This window comes from Macaca mulatta, chromosome 20 (genome assembly GCF_049350105.2).
Source record: "Macaca mulatta isolate MMU2019108-1 chromosome 20, T2T-MMU8v2.0, whole genome shotgun sequence".
Classification (NCBI taxonomy): domain Eukaryota; kingdom Metazoa; phylum Chordata; class Mammalia; order Primates; family Cercopithecidae; genus Macaca; species Macaca mulatta.
In genome coordinates this window covers 27,608,548-27,624,115 of record NC_133425.1, presented here as the reverse complement: position 1 = coordinate 27,624,115, position 15,568 = coordinate 27,608,548, and the positions used below count along the sequence as shown (strand labels likewise).

Here is a 15,568-nt window from a genome sequence, read left to right as displayed (position 1 = left end):
AACTGTGGAAGAGCTCTCGCAAAATCTCTTGGCAAAGGGCAGCCAGACACGGAAGGGACACAGACCTGGGGCCAGCGACGTGACTGGGTGTAACCATGCATCTCAGTGGTGGTGCCCAGTCTCTCTCCCAACCACCCTGGGAGCATCGGAGCTGGAACAAACAGCTGAGGTTTAAAGGCCACAAAGTCAGTGGGGTAAGTGGTCCCAGCTACTTGGGAGGCTGAGGTAGGAGGATCACTTGAGCCCAGGAGGTGGAGGCTGCCGTGATCTATAATCGCGTCACTGCACTCCAGCCTGAGTAACAGAGAAAGACCCTATCTAAAAAAACCCAAAGCTACAAAACCCCACTGACTTCTCCCAAGCCTCCAGGAAGACAGGCTCCTTCTCCTCCCAGGGCTGAGGTCTCCTCACTGCACAGCCACACTCCCAGGTAGACAGGAGAGGCCTCCCTGAGTCACAACCACCCAGTGACCTCACCTCATTGATTTTGACCACTTTAGAGTGAGGTGCGATGAGCTAGTCACACCCAAGACACTCCTGAGCTTGGAGATGTAGTACAATCCCTTTGATTTCCTGCCCAGATCTGCCCTGTCCTGTGCAAGCCCCAGCCAAGCCCCTTCCTAGGTCAGCTCCCTCCAGAGTGTTGCTCAGGAGGCGGGAGTTCTTCTGATATCCTTAGCCCAGGGGGGATCTCCCCTTGCACTGGGCAGCGTCTCAGCTGGTGGCTGGGCTTGCCTCACTCTCTGGGAGTCAGGAGTGGGCTGCCTTCTCCTCCTCCTCCTCCTCCTATTTCTTTGTCTCCATGCTTCCCTGACTTCACCTCTTTTAACAAAACTCTTCTAATGTAATAGATTTCTTTTGTGGTCAAAAATTTACAGTACAGGTGGGTGCAGTGACTCATGCCTGTAATCCCAGCACTTCAGGAGACCGAGGTGAGAGGATCACTTGAGGCCAGGAGTTTGAGACCAGCCTGGGCAACATTGCGAGACCCTGTCTCTACAAGAAATATTTAAAAAGTAGCCGAATGCGGTGGTGTGCATCTGTAGTCCCAACTACTCCAGAGGCTGAGGTGGGAGGATTACTTGAGCCTAGGAATTGGAGGCTGCGGTGAGCTATGATTGCACCACTGCACTCCAGCCTGAGCAACAGAGCAAGACCCTATCTCAACAACTAAACAAAGCTGGGCGTGGTGGCTCACACCTGTAATCCCAGCACTTTGGGAGGCTGAGGCAGGTGGATCACGAGGTCAGGAGTTCAACACTAGCCTGGCCAACATGGTGAAACCCCAACTCTACTAAAAATACAAAAATTAGCTGGGCATAGTGGGGCGTGACTGCAGTCCCAGCCACTTGGGAGGCTGCAGCAGGAGAATTGCTTGAACCCAGGAGGCAGAGGTAGCAGTGAGCCGAGATCACGCCACTGCACTCCAGCCTGGGTGACAGAGCGAGAGTCTGTCTCAAAACAAAAAACAACAAACAAACAAAAAACCATGAAAATCTCCCAGTACACAGAATGGGTGTGACTGCTCAGGGGGGCTCCTGGGGAGGCCCCTTCTGGAGGTGATCACTGTTCAGTTAAGGCTTTCTGGACTCCTGAGACTGGTGGGACACAACTGGGGTTGACCCCTAGCTCTGCCGCTGACCTTGCGCAGGTTGTTTCTCTTTCAGCCTCAGTTTTCTCATCTGTAAAATGGGACAAAAGAGCACCTGCCTTATAGGGCAGTTGCAAGGACTAAATGAAGTTACGTTTGTAAGGCACTGAGTCCACTATGGTACTTGATGTTGAATACATTGTCTTTCTCTTTGCTTTACTTAAGAGTTTGAATCAATAAAAGAAATGTCAGGCAGGTGCGTGCACGCGCGTGTGTTAGTGTGTGTGTGTGTGTGTGTGAGAGTGAACATTGATGCTGGTTAACAGATGATCTATGTGGTAAGGACAAGGTACTCCAGAAGATAAGTCTTCATCATAAATCCAGGGAAGATAAGGCTGTGCTCAGTGAAAGCAAGATTTCACCCTTTTTCAATGAGCTCGGGGCCCCTCACCTCTGTGACAGCCTGGGACTTGGGTGTGTCTTTTGTGGCCTGTGCCACAACCACAGTCCTGGACCCAAATTTGTGAGAACTCACAGTGTCTTCTAGGGGTAGTGAAAGCTCTGGTTCCCAAGTTTTAGGGTCCCCATGCGATATGGTGTGACTGTGTCCCCACCCAAATCTCACCTTGAATTGTAATAATCCCCACATTCAAGGGCGGGGCCAGGTGGAGATAATTGAGTCATGGAGGCGGTTTCCTCATACTGTTCTCATGGTGGTGAATAAATCTCACAAGATCTGATAGTTTTATAAAGGGGAGTTCCCCTGCACACACCCTCTTGCCTGCTGCCATGTAAGATGTGACTTTGCTCCTCCTTTGCCTTCCACCATGATTGTGAGGCCTCCCCAGCCATGTGGAACTGTGAGTCCATTACACCTCTTTCTTTTATAATGACCCAGTCTCAGGTATGACTTTATTAGCAGTGTGAGAGCGGACTAATATACTATGCTGTACCCTCTGTCCCATCAGCAGTCTCCCCTTTGACAGTATCATCTGTCACAGTCACAACAAGGTCCTGAAAACGCTTTCCAGTTGACCTCTCCCAGTTCCGCCATGTCTGTGCCTCTGTTTCCTCATCTGTCAAAGAGGACTGGAATCCTACCTGCCTCACAGGGTTGCTTATAGATGTAATGAGTTAATGTGCGTAAATCTGCTTACAACAGTGGCTGACACAGAATCGGGATTTTTTTTTTTTCCTTTTGAGACAAGGCCTGGCTTTATTGCCCAGGCTAGAGTTCAGTGGCATGATCTCGGCTCGCTGCAACTTCCTCCTCCGGGGCTCCAGCAATTCTCCCACCTCAGCCTCCTGAGTAGCTGGGACCACCACACACCACCATGCCTGTCTAATTTTTTTTTTTTTTACTTTTTGTGAAGATGGGTTTTCTCCACATTGCCCAGTCTGGTCTTGAGCTCCTAGACCTCAAGTGATCCACCCACTTCGGCCTCCCAAAGTGATGGGATTACAGGTGTGAGTCACTGTGCCTGGTCCAGAATCAGGGCTTTCTATTGTTTATTATTATTATTTATAAATTACTCCTAAAAATATGACTTTCCTAGAGGACTCTTTGATGACACTTTGTTATGAGATGGGGAGTGACCATGAAGGTGACTCAAAACAGCTGCTGAACCTGAAGATGAGTTTCATGATTTTCTTTTATGAAAAGACAAATGCCCTCATTTGCTGGCATCTTCTGCAGGTGACATGTGACTGTCAGCTACTTGTCCCCCTCCAAAGAAAGCACGGGATCTGCACCTTCAAGGGGAAGGTGATTTTTAAACAATGAATGAGAATGTGAGTGCTTTTGAGAGACACTCACGTTTTGGAAAGAGCATATTGAAAGCAGATGTTTGGAAATGTTTCCATTGTTATCAGCTTTTATTGCCAAAAAGCAAAGAAAGTGTGTTTCCTTTTAAAACCTCTCCACGTCTGCACACTTGAAGAACTGGGAAACAGAAAATTCTAGCCAATTTCAAATCTTTCAAAAGAAAACTTTTAGGAAGTTTTGAATCCATTTATTACAAATCTGCAAGTACCAATTTTCTGAATTCTTTTCAAGATGAAACAAATGAGGGATATCCAGGAAGATGGATGTATACAGTACTAGTCAATTTCACCAAAAATAGTTCCCTATTTGGTGAATGGGATTAAAATATGGGTATTGATATTAATATTTAGAAAGCACAGCATGTGGCACTTCTTCCATTTGAATTTACGAATCTTTGTGAGGTATTGTTTGCGGCTCTAATAGCCACTCAAACCAAGTATGGACATCACCCTCGACAGAATGAGATCCTCGTGCGCCACAGCACATAGTGTTAACCTAAGCTTTCCAAAAAATAAAAAGGATTCAATTGCATTGCTACCAGGAACAGAACATTTGGAATGCTCAAATGAAAGCCAAGAGGTTCGTTGTACTGTTAGCAAATAAAATAAAAATATTTCAAAGTAGTCTTTATTTAATCTTCATGTCCTCCGTTAAGAATTCCTAGTTTTTATATAGGTTGAGTACCCCAAATTTGAAAAGCCATAATCTAAAATGCTCCAAAATCCAAAACATTTTGAGTACTGATATGGTGCTCAACAGAAATGCTCATTAGAGCATTTTGAGGCCAAGGCGGGCGGATCACTTGAGGTCAGGAGTGACACCAGCCTGGCCAACATGGTTAAACCCCATCTCTAGCAAAAATACAAAGATTAGCCAGGCATGGTGGCACTCTCCTGTAATTCCAGCTACTCCGGAGGCTGAGGCAGGAGAATCGCTTGAACCCAGGAGTCAGAAGTTGCAGTGAGCTGAGATTGAGCCACTGCACTCCAGCCTGGGTGACGGAGCGAGACTCCGTCTCAAAACAACCACCACCACCACAACAACAGCAACAACATATTTCAGATTTCCGGATTTGGGATGCTCAACTGGTAAGTACAAAGCAGATATTCCAAAATCTGAAAAAGTTAGAAATCGGAAAAAGTCAGAAATCTGATGCATATCTGGTCCCAAGCTCTTTGGATGAGGGATACTTTATGCTTTATGTACAGCTCGTAATATATTAGTGCATCATTGTGTAATTCATAAATGTTCCTGCCCAGTTGGAGATCTCTGCTTTTAATCACTTCATTGAATCCCAAATCCCTCACCTGGGCAGTTTTCGTGTCTTGGTGGTGGACATTGGATGGGTGTGGAGGTGACGCTCTTACTGGTTCCGCTGATCAAGACTGGCGGCCCCACTGTTGGCCCCTAGGGGGCAGCAGAGGGAAGCAAAACAACAGCTTTGAAACCTACTCTAGGAAAACAATCGCAGAAGGGCTGGTGCAGGAGACACCTTATAATGTCTCCTTTCTCCCCAATCTTCCTTGTTCTCCCTCCTCAGGAATGGAGGAAAATAAACCATCTGCAGCCCCTGAGGGCTGAGAAAAATCCCACTGAGCGCGGGGAATAAGGAAGGGAGTCAGTGACCCCCAAGGCTCATTTTGAGCGGTGGGGCTTTAACCTGAATACTGTATTTATCTGAAGATGACACAGAGCTGGCCCATGACAGGTAGAGGGGACCCCGGGGGGTCCTGGCCACTGTCCTGGACTCTGGCCACTGTCCTGCTACTTCTTGAGCTGTTTCTCCAGCTGAGATCTAGTAAGAATTCCGTAAGGGTCAATTTAATTGTATCCCTTTGGCTAAAGTGCATGGTATACAGTCGGTGCAAAATCAATGTGTGCAGACTGACCTGAGGAGTAACTCTTCCTCATCTCATTTGTTACTGCTCCATCCCACCCAAACCTATCTGTGACCTGTCACGCATTTCCCTCCCGCGGTGGGTGCTGGAGTCGGCCAGTTTGCGGGTGCTGTGTCACTGCCTCTGAGAGTATTTCCTGGCAGATGTACTAGAGCTCTTGTGTGGCAGGTTTTGGCTTGATTCTTCGAGAACACAGCTGGGGAACAAGTGTGAGGTTCCTTCTCACGGCTCAGAGCAGGCTTCAGTACTTGGCATGGACCATGCGTGAGCCTCCTAACACATCCCCACGACGCCGCACCTCCCATCCAGCCGACCGCGGTTCCCCAGAGCCGCCTTCCAGAAACACAGCGTCGTGTGCCTGCTCCAACCGTCCCTGGATCCTCATCGCTCGCGGAGTGACATCAAAGCTCCTGGGCCGGTCTTGAAGGCCCTGGGATAGGAGTCCCCTACAACCCGTCAGCCCTCCAAGACACTTCTGTCTGCATGCCCCACGCTTCTGTCACATAGGCTTGGTGCAATTGATGGAGCCTCTCTGAGCAGCGTCAGTTTCCTCATCTATAAAATAGACACAACTAACCCCTTGAGGATTGAGAATGACGAGAGATGGGCGACCATGTATGGAAGTGCATTCCTGTGCTGAGAACACTCCACACATATTGGTGTCCTTTTCCCGCCGCATTTCACAGATGAGGAAACTGAGGCTCTGAGCGACAGATCGGGAACAGATCCAAAAACATGCAGCCCAGATGCAGCAGAGCCAAGATTAACATTCAGACCTTCCCAGTTATTTCTAAAAATTAATTACTTTTTAATTTTATAATTGACACATAATAATTGCTACATATTTCTCTGGTGCAGTGTAATGTTTCAATGTACATGCATATATTATATAACATCTATGCATTTGGGGAATTTATCACCCGCTTCCCTGTTTATTATTATTACCATTAAAGACAAGGTCTCGCCTTGTCATCCAAGCTGGAGTGCAGTGGCTCAATCATAGCTCACTGCAACCTCCACCTCCCAGGCTCAAGCGAACCTTCCACCTCAGCCTCCCGAGTAGCTGGGATGACAAGCATGTGCCACCACACGCGACTAACTTTTTTTGTATATTTTGTAGAGACGGAGGTCTCGGTGTGTTGCTCAGGCTGGTCTCGAACTCCTGGGCTCAAGCCATCCACCTGTCTTGGTCGCCCAAATTGTCAGGATGACAGGCGTGAGCCACCATGCCTGGCCCCTTGTTCATTATTGTCTCCCCTTCTAGAACATAAGCCCCATGAAGGCATAGAACTGGCCTGTCTTGTTCACTGAATGCCCAGCACAGAGCAGGAGGCAGCTAAACACTTCTTGAATAGGCAAGGGCTACAACGATTTCAAAGAAAACATAGGTAGCTCCAGCTGATCACTTTCTAATGAAGCTGGTTCCTTTCACCTACGGAGAATCTACCCCCTGGGATATCTCTGATTGCACAGAGCTGGAGGGCCTTTCCTCCCCTGGGATTGGTGGCCCTAAGCCACGAACAGCCTGGTAAGCACTGTGAGGCCGGCTTTCCCCAGAAACCCGGAGTGTCGGGTTAACCAGGGGAGTAAAGTGGGCATTAGGCTTGCATACCTTGGGAGTCAATGCTTAAAAAACTTCCCTGATAATTGGAAATTGGCTAATCTCTTGCTACAATTAGGAGAGCCTGGAGGCTGGGGATGTTCTGTTTTCCCAAGCTCTGTTTTGAAGGTGTAGAAACCAGGAAGTAACTTAGGAAGCCCAGAAGCTAACAAATGACTTTGTAGTCACGGACGCCAAGGAAATGTGAAATGCACTCGGGACAGTTCCCTTCAAAGCAGATTCATGTTTCCTGAAAAGTATGAATTTCATTATTAATAGCAACAGTTTTTCTGGTAAATTTTCTTGAGTATAAAAACACGAGCCAGGGGCCCACCACCACAACTGGCTAATTTAAAAATTTTTACTCAAGCCTGTAATCCCATCACTTTGGGAGGCCGAGGTGGGCGGATCACGAGGTCAGGAGATCGAGACCATCCTGGCTAACACTGTGAAACCCCGTCTTTACTAAAAAATACAAAAAACTAGCCAGGCGAGGTGGCGGGCGCCTGTAGTCCCAGCTACTCGGGAGGCTGAGGCAGGAGAATGGCATGAACCCGGAAGGCGGAGCTTGCAGTGAGCTGAGATCCGGCCACTGCACTCCAGCCTGGGTGGCAGAGCGAGACTCCGTCTCAAAAAAAAAAAAAAAAAAATTTTTTTACAGAGATAGGATTTACTTTTTTTGCCAAGGCTGATCTCCAATTCCTGGCCTCAAGCAATCCTCCTGCCTCAGCTTCCCAAAGTCCTGGTGTTATAAGTGGAAGCCACCTTGCCTGGCCTGGGAGGCTAGATTCTTATGTGAACTCTCATGATTCTGGAATGTTGGCAACAGATACAAATGTAACACGCTGTAGAGGCCAACTCCACCCAGGTCAAACAAAATAGGCTTAAGGGCCAGATTTGGTCTGCAGGTGCCATGTGGGGTGAGCTGGAGGGGTCCCCAGGCACGTGCGGGAGACAGGTGTGAAAACAGACATCACGGTTCAGCGTGATTCATGATATTGAAGATCAGAGGAGGGATGACCGGCTGCCAGGACGTGGGATGGGGTCAGGAAGGAGTCTGCGGCGGCATGAGGCTTCCAACAGCACCCTGAAAGACACGCAGAGGAAGGAGAGCAAACACGTTTCATGGAGAGGAAGGAACGTGTGCAGAGGCCTGGGTACAGTGTGAGCACCAGGTGGTCCGACACTGCACGATGATTTGGTGCAGCTGTGGCAGGCAGTACAGGAATGGGCAAAGGGGCTGGAGACGTGGACATGAGCCAGTCACCAGGACCTGGAAGGGCAAACTCAGTCATTGAGGCTTTTGTCCTGCAGGGCAGGCGGTGGGAGCATTTGGAGGGGGTTCGGTGGAGGTGTGTGGGGCTGGTCTCTCTGGAGGCAGGTGCAGGGTTGGGGTGGCCGAGGGACAGCATGGGGACAGGAGGCTGCAGTAAGGCCTTGACCTGTGGCAGTGAGCCAGAGAGGAGGGAACCAGGGACTTAGGCTCACATTTCTCGCCTCCTAAACAAATCCCGTTACCTCTCCCTGCAACCACTTCCCTCCACGCCCAAGGTAATTCCAACTATATCACTATTTGGGATAAAAATCCCTGTGGCGATCCAAGGGTTTTGCTGATGAGTTTGGATTCACTTCCAAAGGCTGTGTAGACACCTGAAGTGGTCCCTCCAGGGGTGTAATCTCTACTCACTGTCTTCAGCTCGCCGGAAAGGCCCAGCACAAACTCGGCCAGAATTTTGGATTTTCCCTGTGCCTCACAGGTCTGCTTCTGACTCAGCCAATAGCAACTCCGTCCCTGTGGGAACTCCTGCTGAACGCATCGGAGTCATACTTCTGCGTGTTCCATCCGTGAGCAAATCCTGCTGGATCTGCCTTTATTTCACTTTCTTTTTTTTTTTTTTTTTTTTGAGACGGAGTCTTGCTCTGTCGCCCAGGCTGGAGTGCAGTGGCCGGATCTCAGCTCACTGCAAGCTCCGCCTCCCGGGTTTACGCCATTCTCCTGCCTCAGCCTCCCGAGTAGCTGGGACTACAGGCGCCCGCCACCTCGCCCGGCTAGTTTTTTGTATTTTTTAGTAGAGATGGGGTTTCACCTTGTTAGCCAGGATGGTCTCGATCTCCTGACCTCGTGATCCATCCGTCTCGGCCTCCCAAAGTGCTGGGATTACAGGCTTGAGCCACCGCGCCCGGCCTCACTTTCTTTTTTTTAGAGACAAGGTCTCACTCTGTCACCCAGGCTGGAGTGCTGTGGTCCAATCACAGCTCTTTGCAGCCTTGAACCTGCCCGGCTCAAGTGATCCTCCTGCCTCAGCCTCCCAAGCACACGCCACCACACCCAACTCATTTTTAATTTTTTTGTAGAGACAGGGTCTCACTCTGTTGCCCAGGCTGCTTTTGAACTCCTGGACTCAAGTGATCCTCCCTCCTGGGCCTCCCAAAGTGCTGGGATTACATGTGTGAGCCACCGCACTTGGCCTGGAGCTGCCTTTAAAAAAGACCCAGAACCTCCACCATGCCTGTCCCCACACTGGTCTGAGTCCCTGGCCTCATGCACTGGAATCCACTCTCCAGCCTCTGTCTGGTCTCTCTGCTTCCACCCTTCTTCCCATAGGAGCCCGCGTGGTCCTGTTAGACACGAAACCAGACATGGGTCCCCTCTGCCCAGACCCTCCGCCGGCGTGAATACCTTGCTCAGAGTGAATACCTGAGTCCTTGTGTAGCCTCTGCATTCCTAGGTGATCTGTCCCCTCCCCTAGCACCTCTGGCCCCCTTTTTTCTTCCTCTGCCCTTTGCTCACTCAGCTCCAACCACACTGTCCCCCCACCCCAAAGGGCCAGACAGGCTCCTGCCTCGAGGCTTTTGCACTGGCCATCCCTCTGCCTGGAATTTCCATTCCCCCAGATGTCCTCATGGCTTGCCCCTACATGTCCTTCAAATCCTTGCTCCAGTGTCCCCTTCTCAGTGAGGCCTTCCTTGAAGCCATCCCCACTTTGATCCCTCCCTGCTGAATTGCTCTCCCTGGCTTTTACCCCTGCATATTCGGCAATGTTCTTTGTTTTTTCTTTTTGAGACAAAAGTCTTGCTCTGTCGCCCAGTCTGGAGTGCAGTGGCATGATCTCAGCTCACTGCAACTTCTGCCTCCCGGGTTCAAGTGATTCTCCTGCCTCAGCCTCCTGCGTAGCTGGGATTACAGGTGTGCACCACCGCACCAGGCTAATTTTTGTATTTTTAGTAGAGATGCTGTTTCGCCATGTTGGCCAGGCTGGTCTCGAACTCTTGACTTCAGGTGATCTGCCCACCTCGGCCTTCCAAAGTTCTGAGTGTTCTTTCTTACGAACTTTGTTCACATTCTCTTTTCTCTCCAGTGCTGAGTATTCAGTTAGTGGAGGAGTATCTTAGATGGAAATTTCAAATCATATCTCAGAAACATGATCCCTGAGACATGGTCCCTGAGACATATCTCACCTGGGCTCTCCTGGCTTCAAACCTGCAGGACAGGGTTCCCAGCTGTAGGTCACTGAGCCCTGCTCACATGCACACCAACAACAGCCTCAAGTCCAAAGAAGTACCCTGTTGAGCACACATCGAGGGACCGGTTTTCAGAGGTGCACAGACACTCATGATGAATACCGCATGCCCGTTTAAAAGTGCTACTGGAGGCCGGGCGCAGTGGCTCATGCCTGTAATCCCAGCACTTTGGGAGGCCGAGGCGGGCAGATCACTTGAGGTCAGGAGTTCAAGACAAGCCTGACCAACATGGTGAAGCCCTTTCTCTACTAAAAATATGAAAAATAGCTGGGCGTGGTGGTGAGTGCCTATAATCCCAGCTACTTGGGAAGCTGAGGTACGAGAATTGCTTGAACCCAGGAGGCGGAGGTTGCAGTGAGCTGAGATCGCACCACTGCACTCCAGCCTGGGCAACAGAGTGAGACTCTACCTCAAAAAAAAAAAAAAAAAAAAAAAAAAAAAAGTGCTACTGGATTCTTTATAGCTGTTTGGTGATGATGTATTTTCTCTGTCAACCAATACTCTCAATGCCACCATTATTACATGGAGGTCCTCTCTTTCAAAATAGTTGAGAACCTCTTGCACAGTGCCAGAAAAGGGCTCTAAAAGCAAGTCTGGAGACCCTTGGTCACCCTTCATGCCTGTTTTTACCAGGGACATTGCCCACAACGCTTTCCTCTCACCTACCCGCAGGCAGAGTAGCAGCAGCTGACAGTGAGTGCTGGCTCACCCACAGGAGTAAGGCAATTCATAATCGGTTCACCTTGAATTCTGCAAGGCCCGCCACTCGGCAAGCCGGGGGTTGTTGGAGCAGTTCTCAGCTTGGGCAGAATTCAAATGAGCTCTTACAATCAACATGCAATTAATTGTTGCACGCCCTGAGCATCTGGGCAGTAAGCGCTGTGCAGCACGAAGGGAGTTCAGGGAGCGTGGTCATCTTAGAGCAGAGCTGGGGACAGGAGTGCACACAGTTCCCACGTTGCACAAGAGAGTCCGAAGAGGTTTGTCTGAGTTTGGTCAACTGATCTTGGTTCAGATGTTAGTAACAGTGAATTATTAACGTTTATTGAGTCTACTGTGTGCCAAATGCTTTTTGCAGCCATGATCTCATTACAGCAGCCCACTGTGATATACTTTGAAGGTGGGTGGGGGGGTCCTCCCTTTTTTATAGTTATGGAAATTGAGGCTCAGAGAGGGTAAGTGACTTGTTCAAAGCCACACAGCTGGTCAAGCCCTAGATTTACTTGATCCCAAAGTCAGTATGTTTGACCACCCTGCCCCCACCCCAATCTTGAAGATTCTACTCACATTCACATGGTGTGCATGTGAGCAGGGTTGGCAGCCCCTGCAGGGCACCACTGCCTAGTAGCTGCAGTAACTTTGTGGTCGGCATGGGCCCTGCTAGGGCTCTGCTGTTTGGGATCTCAGGTGGGTGCAGTGGGCTGTCTGGGGTACCCCGTTTCCACTCTTCCTGCAGTTGCATGCTGTGGTTGGGAGCCCAGATGACAGTTTCATCCTTGGAAGGGAGCTCTTCCCAGATGCTGGAGGTGACACCCAGGAGATAGAAAAACGTTTCAAACCCTATAACCCCACACTCCAGGAGGGGCGCCTCCTGACAGATCCTGACACTCCAGGTCCAGCATGGGGTGTCTTACCCAGGGGGTCTTGCAGCTCCCTGGCTGTGGGAAGCCCTGCAGGCTCTGCTGTTTAGACTCTTTGGAAAACTCCTTTCTCAGGGTCTGGTGCGGGGCTCCTTTTGGGGATCCCCTTCTGGGGCAGGGTCCTGCTGGTCTATGTCCCTCTTGGGGGACCCCAGCAGCCTCTGCCCTTGTTTCCTAGGGCAGGGCCTCTCTGGGTCTCATGAGATGCCCGCTCCCGGTGGGTTTTGTTGCCCCACGTCCGCCGTGGGGATTTTTCTCAGGAGCGCCTTGCCTGGGATTCTCCTTGCGTCTCAGACCCTCACCCTGTTTCGGGTTTCTTTCAGGGGCGTCCCTCCACTCCCAGGCCCCCGCCCGCGCCCGGCGTGGGGCGCCCCCTCTCCCCGTGCGGGCGGGCGCCGGAACAGTGTCGCCGGCCGCCTGCAGGTGTCTCCCCACGGAGGGGCGCGCGTCCCTGCGCCGTGGCCGCTGCCAGGCGCCAGCGGCTCCTTGCCGAGGTGCACTCGCGCTCCGGGCTCCGGGCGCGCCAGAGCCGCTCCTCCGCCGCCGCCCTCCCCGCCCGCCCGCCTGCCCCGCGCGCCCCCCGCGCCCCCTGCGCCGCGCCCCCACCCCGGGGTTGGGGGGGCATGGGCCCGCGCCGCGTCCGCCGCCGCCGATCGCAGGCGCCAGAGCCCCGGGGCGCGGCGGGCAGCGGCCGCTGACGCGGGGCGCCGGCTGCCAACTTCGCGCGCGGAGCTCCCCGGCGGTGCGGTCCCGTCCCGGCGGCTCGGGCGGCATGAAGACGAGCCGCCGCGGCCGAGCGCTCCTGGCCGTGGCCCTGAACCTGCTGGCGCTGCTGTTCGCCACCACCGCGTTCCTCACCACGCACTGGTGCCAGGGCACGCAGCGGGTCCCCAAGCCGGGCTGCGGCCAGGGCGGGCGCGCCAACTGCCCCAACTCGGGCGCCAACGCCACGGCCAACGGCACCGCCGCCCCCGCTGCCGCCGCCGCCACCGCCGCGGGGAACGGCCCCCCTGGCGGCGCGCTCTACAGCTGGGAGACCGGCGACGACCGCTTCCTCTTCAGGAATTTCCACACCGGCATCTGGTACTCGTGCGAGGAAGAGCTCAGCGGGCTTGGTGAGTGCGCGCGGGCGGCGGCCAGCTAGGCTCCGGCTCCCCCGGGGCGGCGCGGCCACCGAGGCCCGAGTCCCGGACCCGCTCGCCCTCCTCCCGCCGCCTGGGCCCAGCTCCCGGCGCTCCGCCGGGCTGGGGGCGACGTTCCGGGGCAGGGGGCGCGCGCCGTTCCGGGGCCGGGGACCAGCGCGGGGGGACATGCGGGACGCTCCGCGGTGGAGAGGTGCAAGGCAGACCTTCTACCCTCTGCGGACGCCCCGCGGCTTTGGGGACGCTCCCGCGCCCCGGGAAGGCGCCCACCCCAGCTGCTGGTCAGAGGGGCGCGCGCTGCTTTCCGCGCCTCAACTCATCTCCACGCTCGCCCCCTCCTCCTCTTCCTTTCGCGGGGCACTAGATGCCCCCATCCACCCCGGAACGCCCCTGGGGGTGGGGGTGATGCATGGACTCCTGTTATCAGCCGCCCCTCCCGCCGCAGATCCACAGACCCGGGAGCCTTCCACCCCCATCGCCAACCCGCGCCCAACCTCTCAGACGGGAGTGGGGAGTGGGGGAGTCCACGGGCTCCCAGAAAGCCGCACCCGCCCAGAGGCACCCCTGTTGCCAGATGCCAGGGAGCCCTCTGTATCCTGGCCCCCTCCTGGGAGAGGCAGACTGGGGAACTGGGGACGGCTAGGCAAACTCCGGGTCGAGGAGTCCAGGAGGGCTTAGCTTAGCACAAGGCTCCCATTAGGTTCGGTGGGGGGACTGACTTTTCAGAAGGCAGATCAAGCTGTCCCCTTTGCGTGAACCCCCTCCTCTACATTCCAGAGGCAGCCTGGGCTGGAGTGCGTGTTTTGGAGGCAGACAGCCGGGCTGGGGCAGGGCCCAGGGGACAACTGCCCAACAGCCGGTTGTGCCACACAGCAGGTAGAGCTGGCTCAAAAGACGTGGTGTCTCAGAGGGGTGTCCAGGCGTGGGCACCCTCCTCAGTGAATTGACCTCTTTCTCCAAGGTTAAAACTCGTCCCTGCATGCCTAGCTCCTCAGTGTGGACACCACATATGTGTGTGTGCTCAAGGGTGGGTAAGAGCAGACCTCCACCCTTAGTTTGCCCTAAATAAGCCAGTGGCCTAAGTGGTTTAGAGGGCAGAGGGAGGAAGCTGTGAAGCGAACCCAGTGAAAAGCTCCAGGCCTTTGCACAGGCTGCATCCTCTGTCTGGAATGCCCTTCCCTGCCCCACCTCCTTCTCCAGGGGCTCCTGGTCAGTTTCACTGGGACTCTCTGGACCGCCTTCCAAGTCGGGACACTGAGGAGAGACAACCTTGTGAGCTCCCCGTTGGAGGGAGGGTCTCCATCTTTAGATCTCACCATTGCATTGATCTGCCTGCCACACTTGGCGCTGCCTGACATTTTCTGGGGCCTGTTTTTGGTCACTAGCTTATAGTTCCTTCTCCCCATAGGATGTCACTCTGTGAGGGCCAGCCCGGTTGGTTGGTCTCGTTCACTGCTGCCTCCGAGTAGTGTCTAGTGCTTATTAGGTCAGGTCCTCAAGAAACATTTGCAGGGTGCATACTGGATGGGGCCTTGGGACGATGAACCGGAGGTTTCCCGCGGTGCTGCCTCCTCTGTCTCGCTTCTGGGGGTGCCTGACCAAACTTTTCTGTGACTTGAACCGGGCTGGCTGTTTGTCAGAGATACATGGTGTTTGAATAGGGACCTGCCCCTGATTGGTTTCACCCCATCAGACCCACTTCTGCTTTACACTCAAGACTCAAATGTTTACTGTGGGATGCAATTAAAATTACTCACTTCAAAAGGCATGTTGGCCAAAAGTCTCTGCCTTGCGCACAGCCCAACCCTAATCTCTCACACAGAGGCCTCATAACACCTTGTTGTCAGGAACATCTTCGTCCTTGGAGGTAGACATCTTGCTACTGTACATCTTTCTCCAAGTTCAAGAAGGTGTTTCCAAGGTTCAGGAGACCCAGCCCTGGGGACATACCACCTCTGTGCACACACCTGAAAATACAATGGTGCATCTCTGGCACGGGAGTGGCCCTGTCTCTCCCTCTGTGGAGTGTCCTGGTCCAAGCTGGTCAGCTGAGCCTCTTAATTGTTTGGAGTCTCTCTTGGCTGCTCCCTGAAGGTCACGGTCCCAGTACTTGCTACAGTTATTTCCCTGTAGTTCATTCAGGGCTTGACTTGGGATATTTAAGTATTTCAAAAGATGATTAATTGAAAATTATTTTAAAAACAATGTTAGCTAACATTTATTGAGCCTTGAACGTGCACCAGGTCCTGCTGAAACTTCTCATCTCCTGAATCTTGTTGAATCCTGGCTGCCACCTTTGAGGCAGACACTTCTAGGGCACTTGCTTTTTCAGATGAGAAACTTAAGGCTC

At 52.7% G+C, this 15,568-nt stretch overlaps 1 protein-coding gene across 4 annotated transcripts in view; it reads left to right on the top strand.

Annotated features, from left to right (window-relative positions):
- The first annotated feature begins 12,572 nt into the window (after positions 1-12,572).
- GSG1L (GSG1 like) overlaps positions 12,573-15,568 on the top strand; it is a 276,495-nt gene continuing 273,499 nt past the window's right edge. For all 4 annotated transcript variants that reach the window (XM_028841573.2, XM_028841571.2, XM_015125842.3 and 1 more), the window contains exon 1: positions 12,573-13,191. In XM_028841573.2, coding sequence (XP_028697406.1) covers positions 12,849-13,191 — 343 coding nt within the window. In that variant the 5' untranslated portion in view covers positions 12,573-12,848. The remainder of the gene's footprint in view (positions 13,192-15,568) is intronic.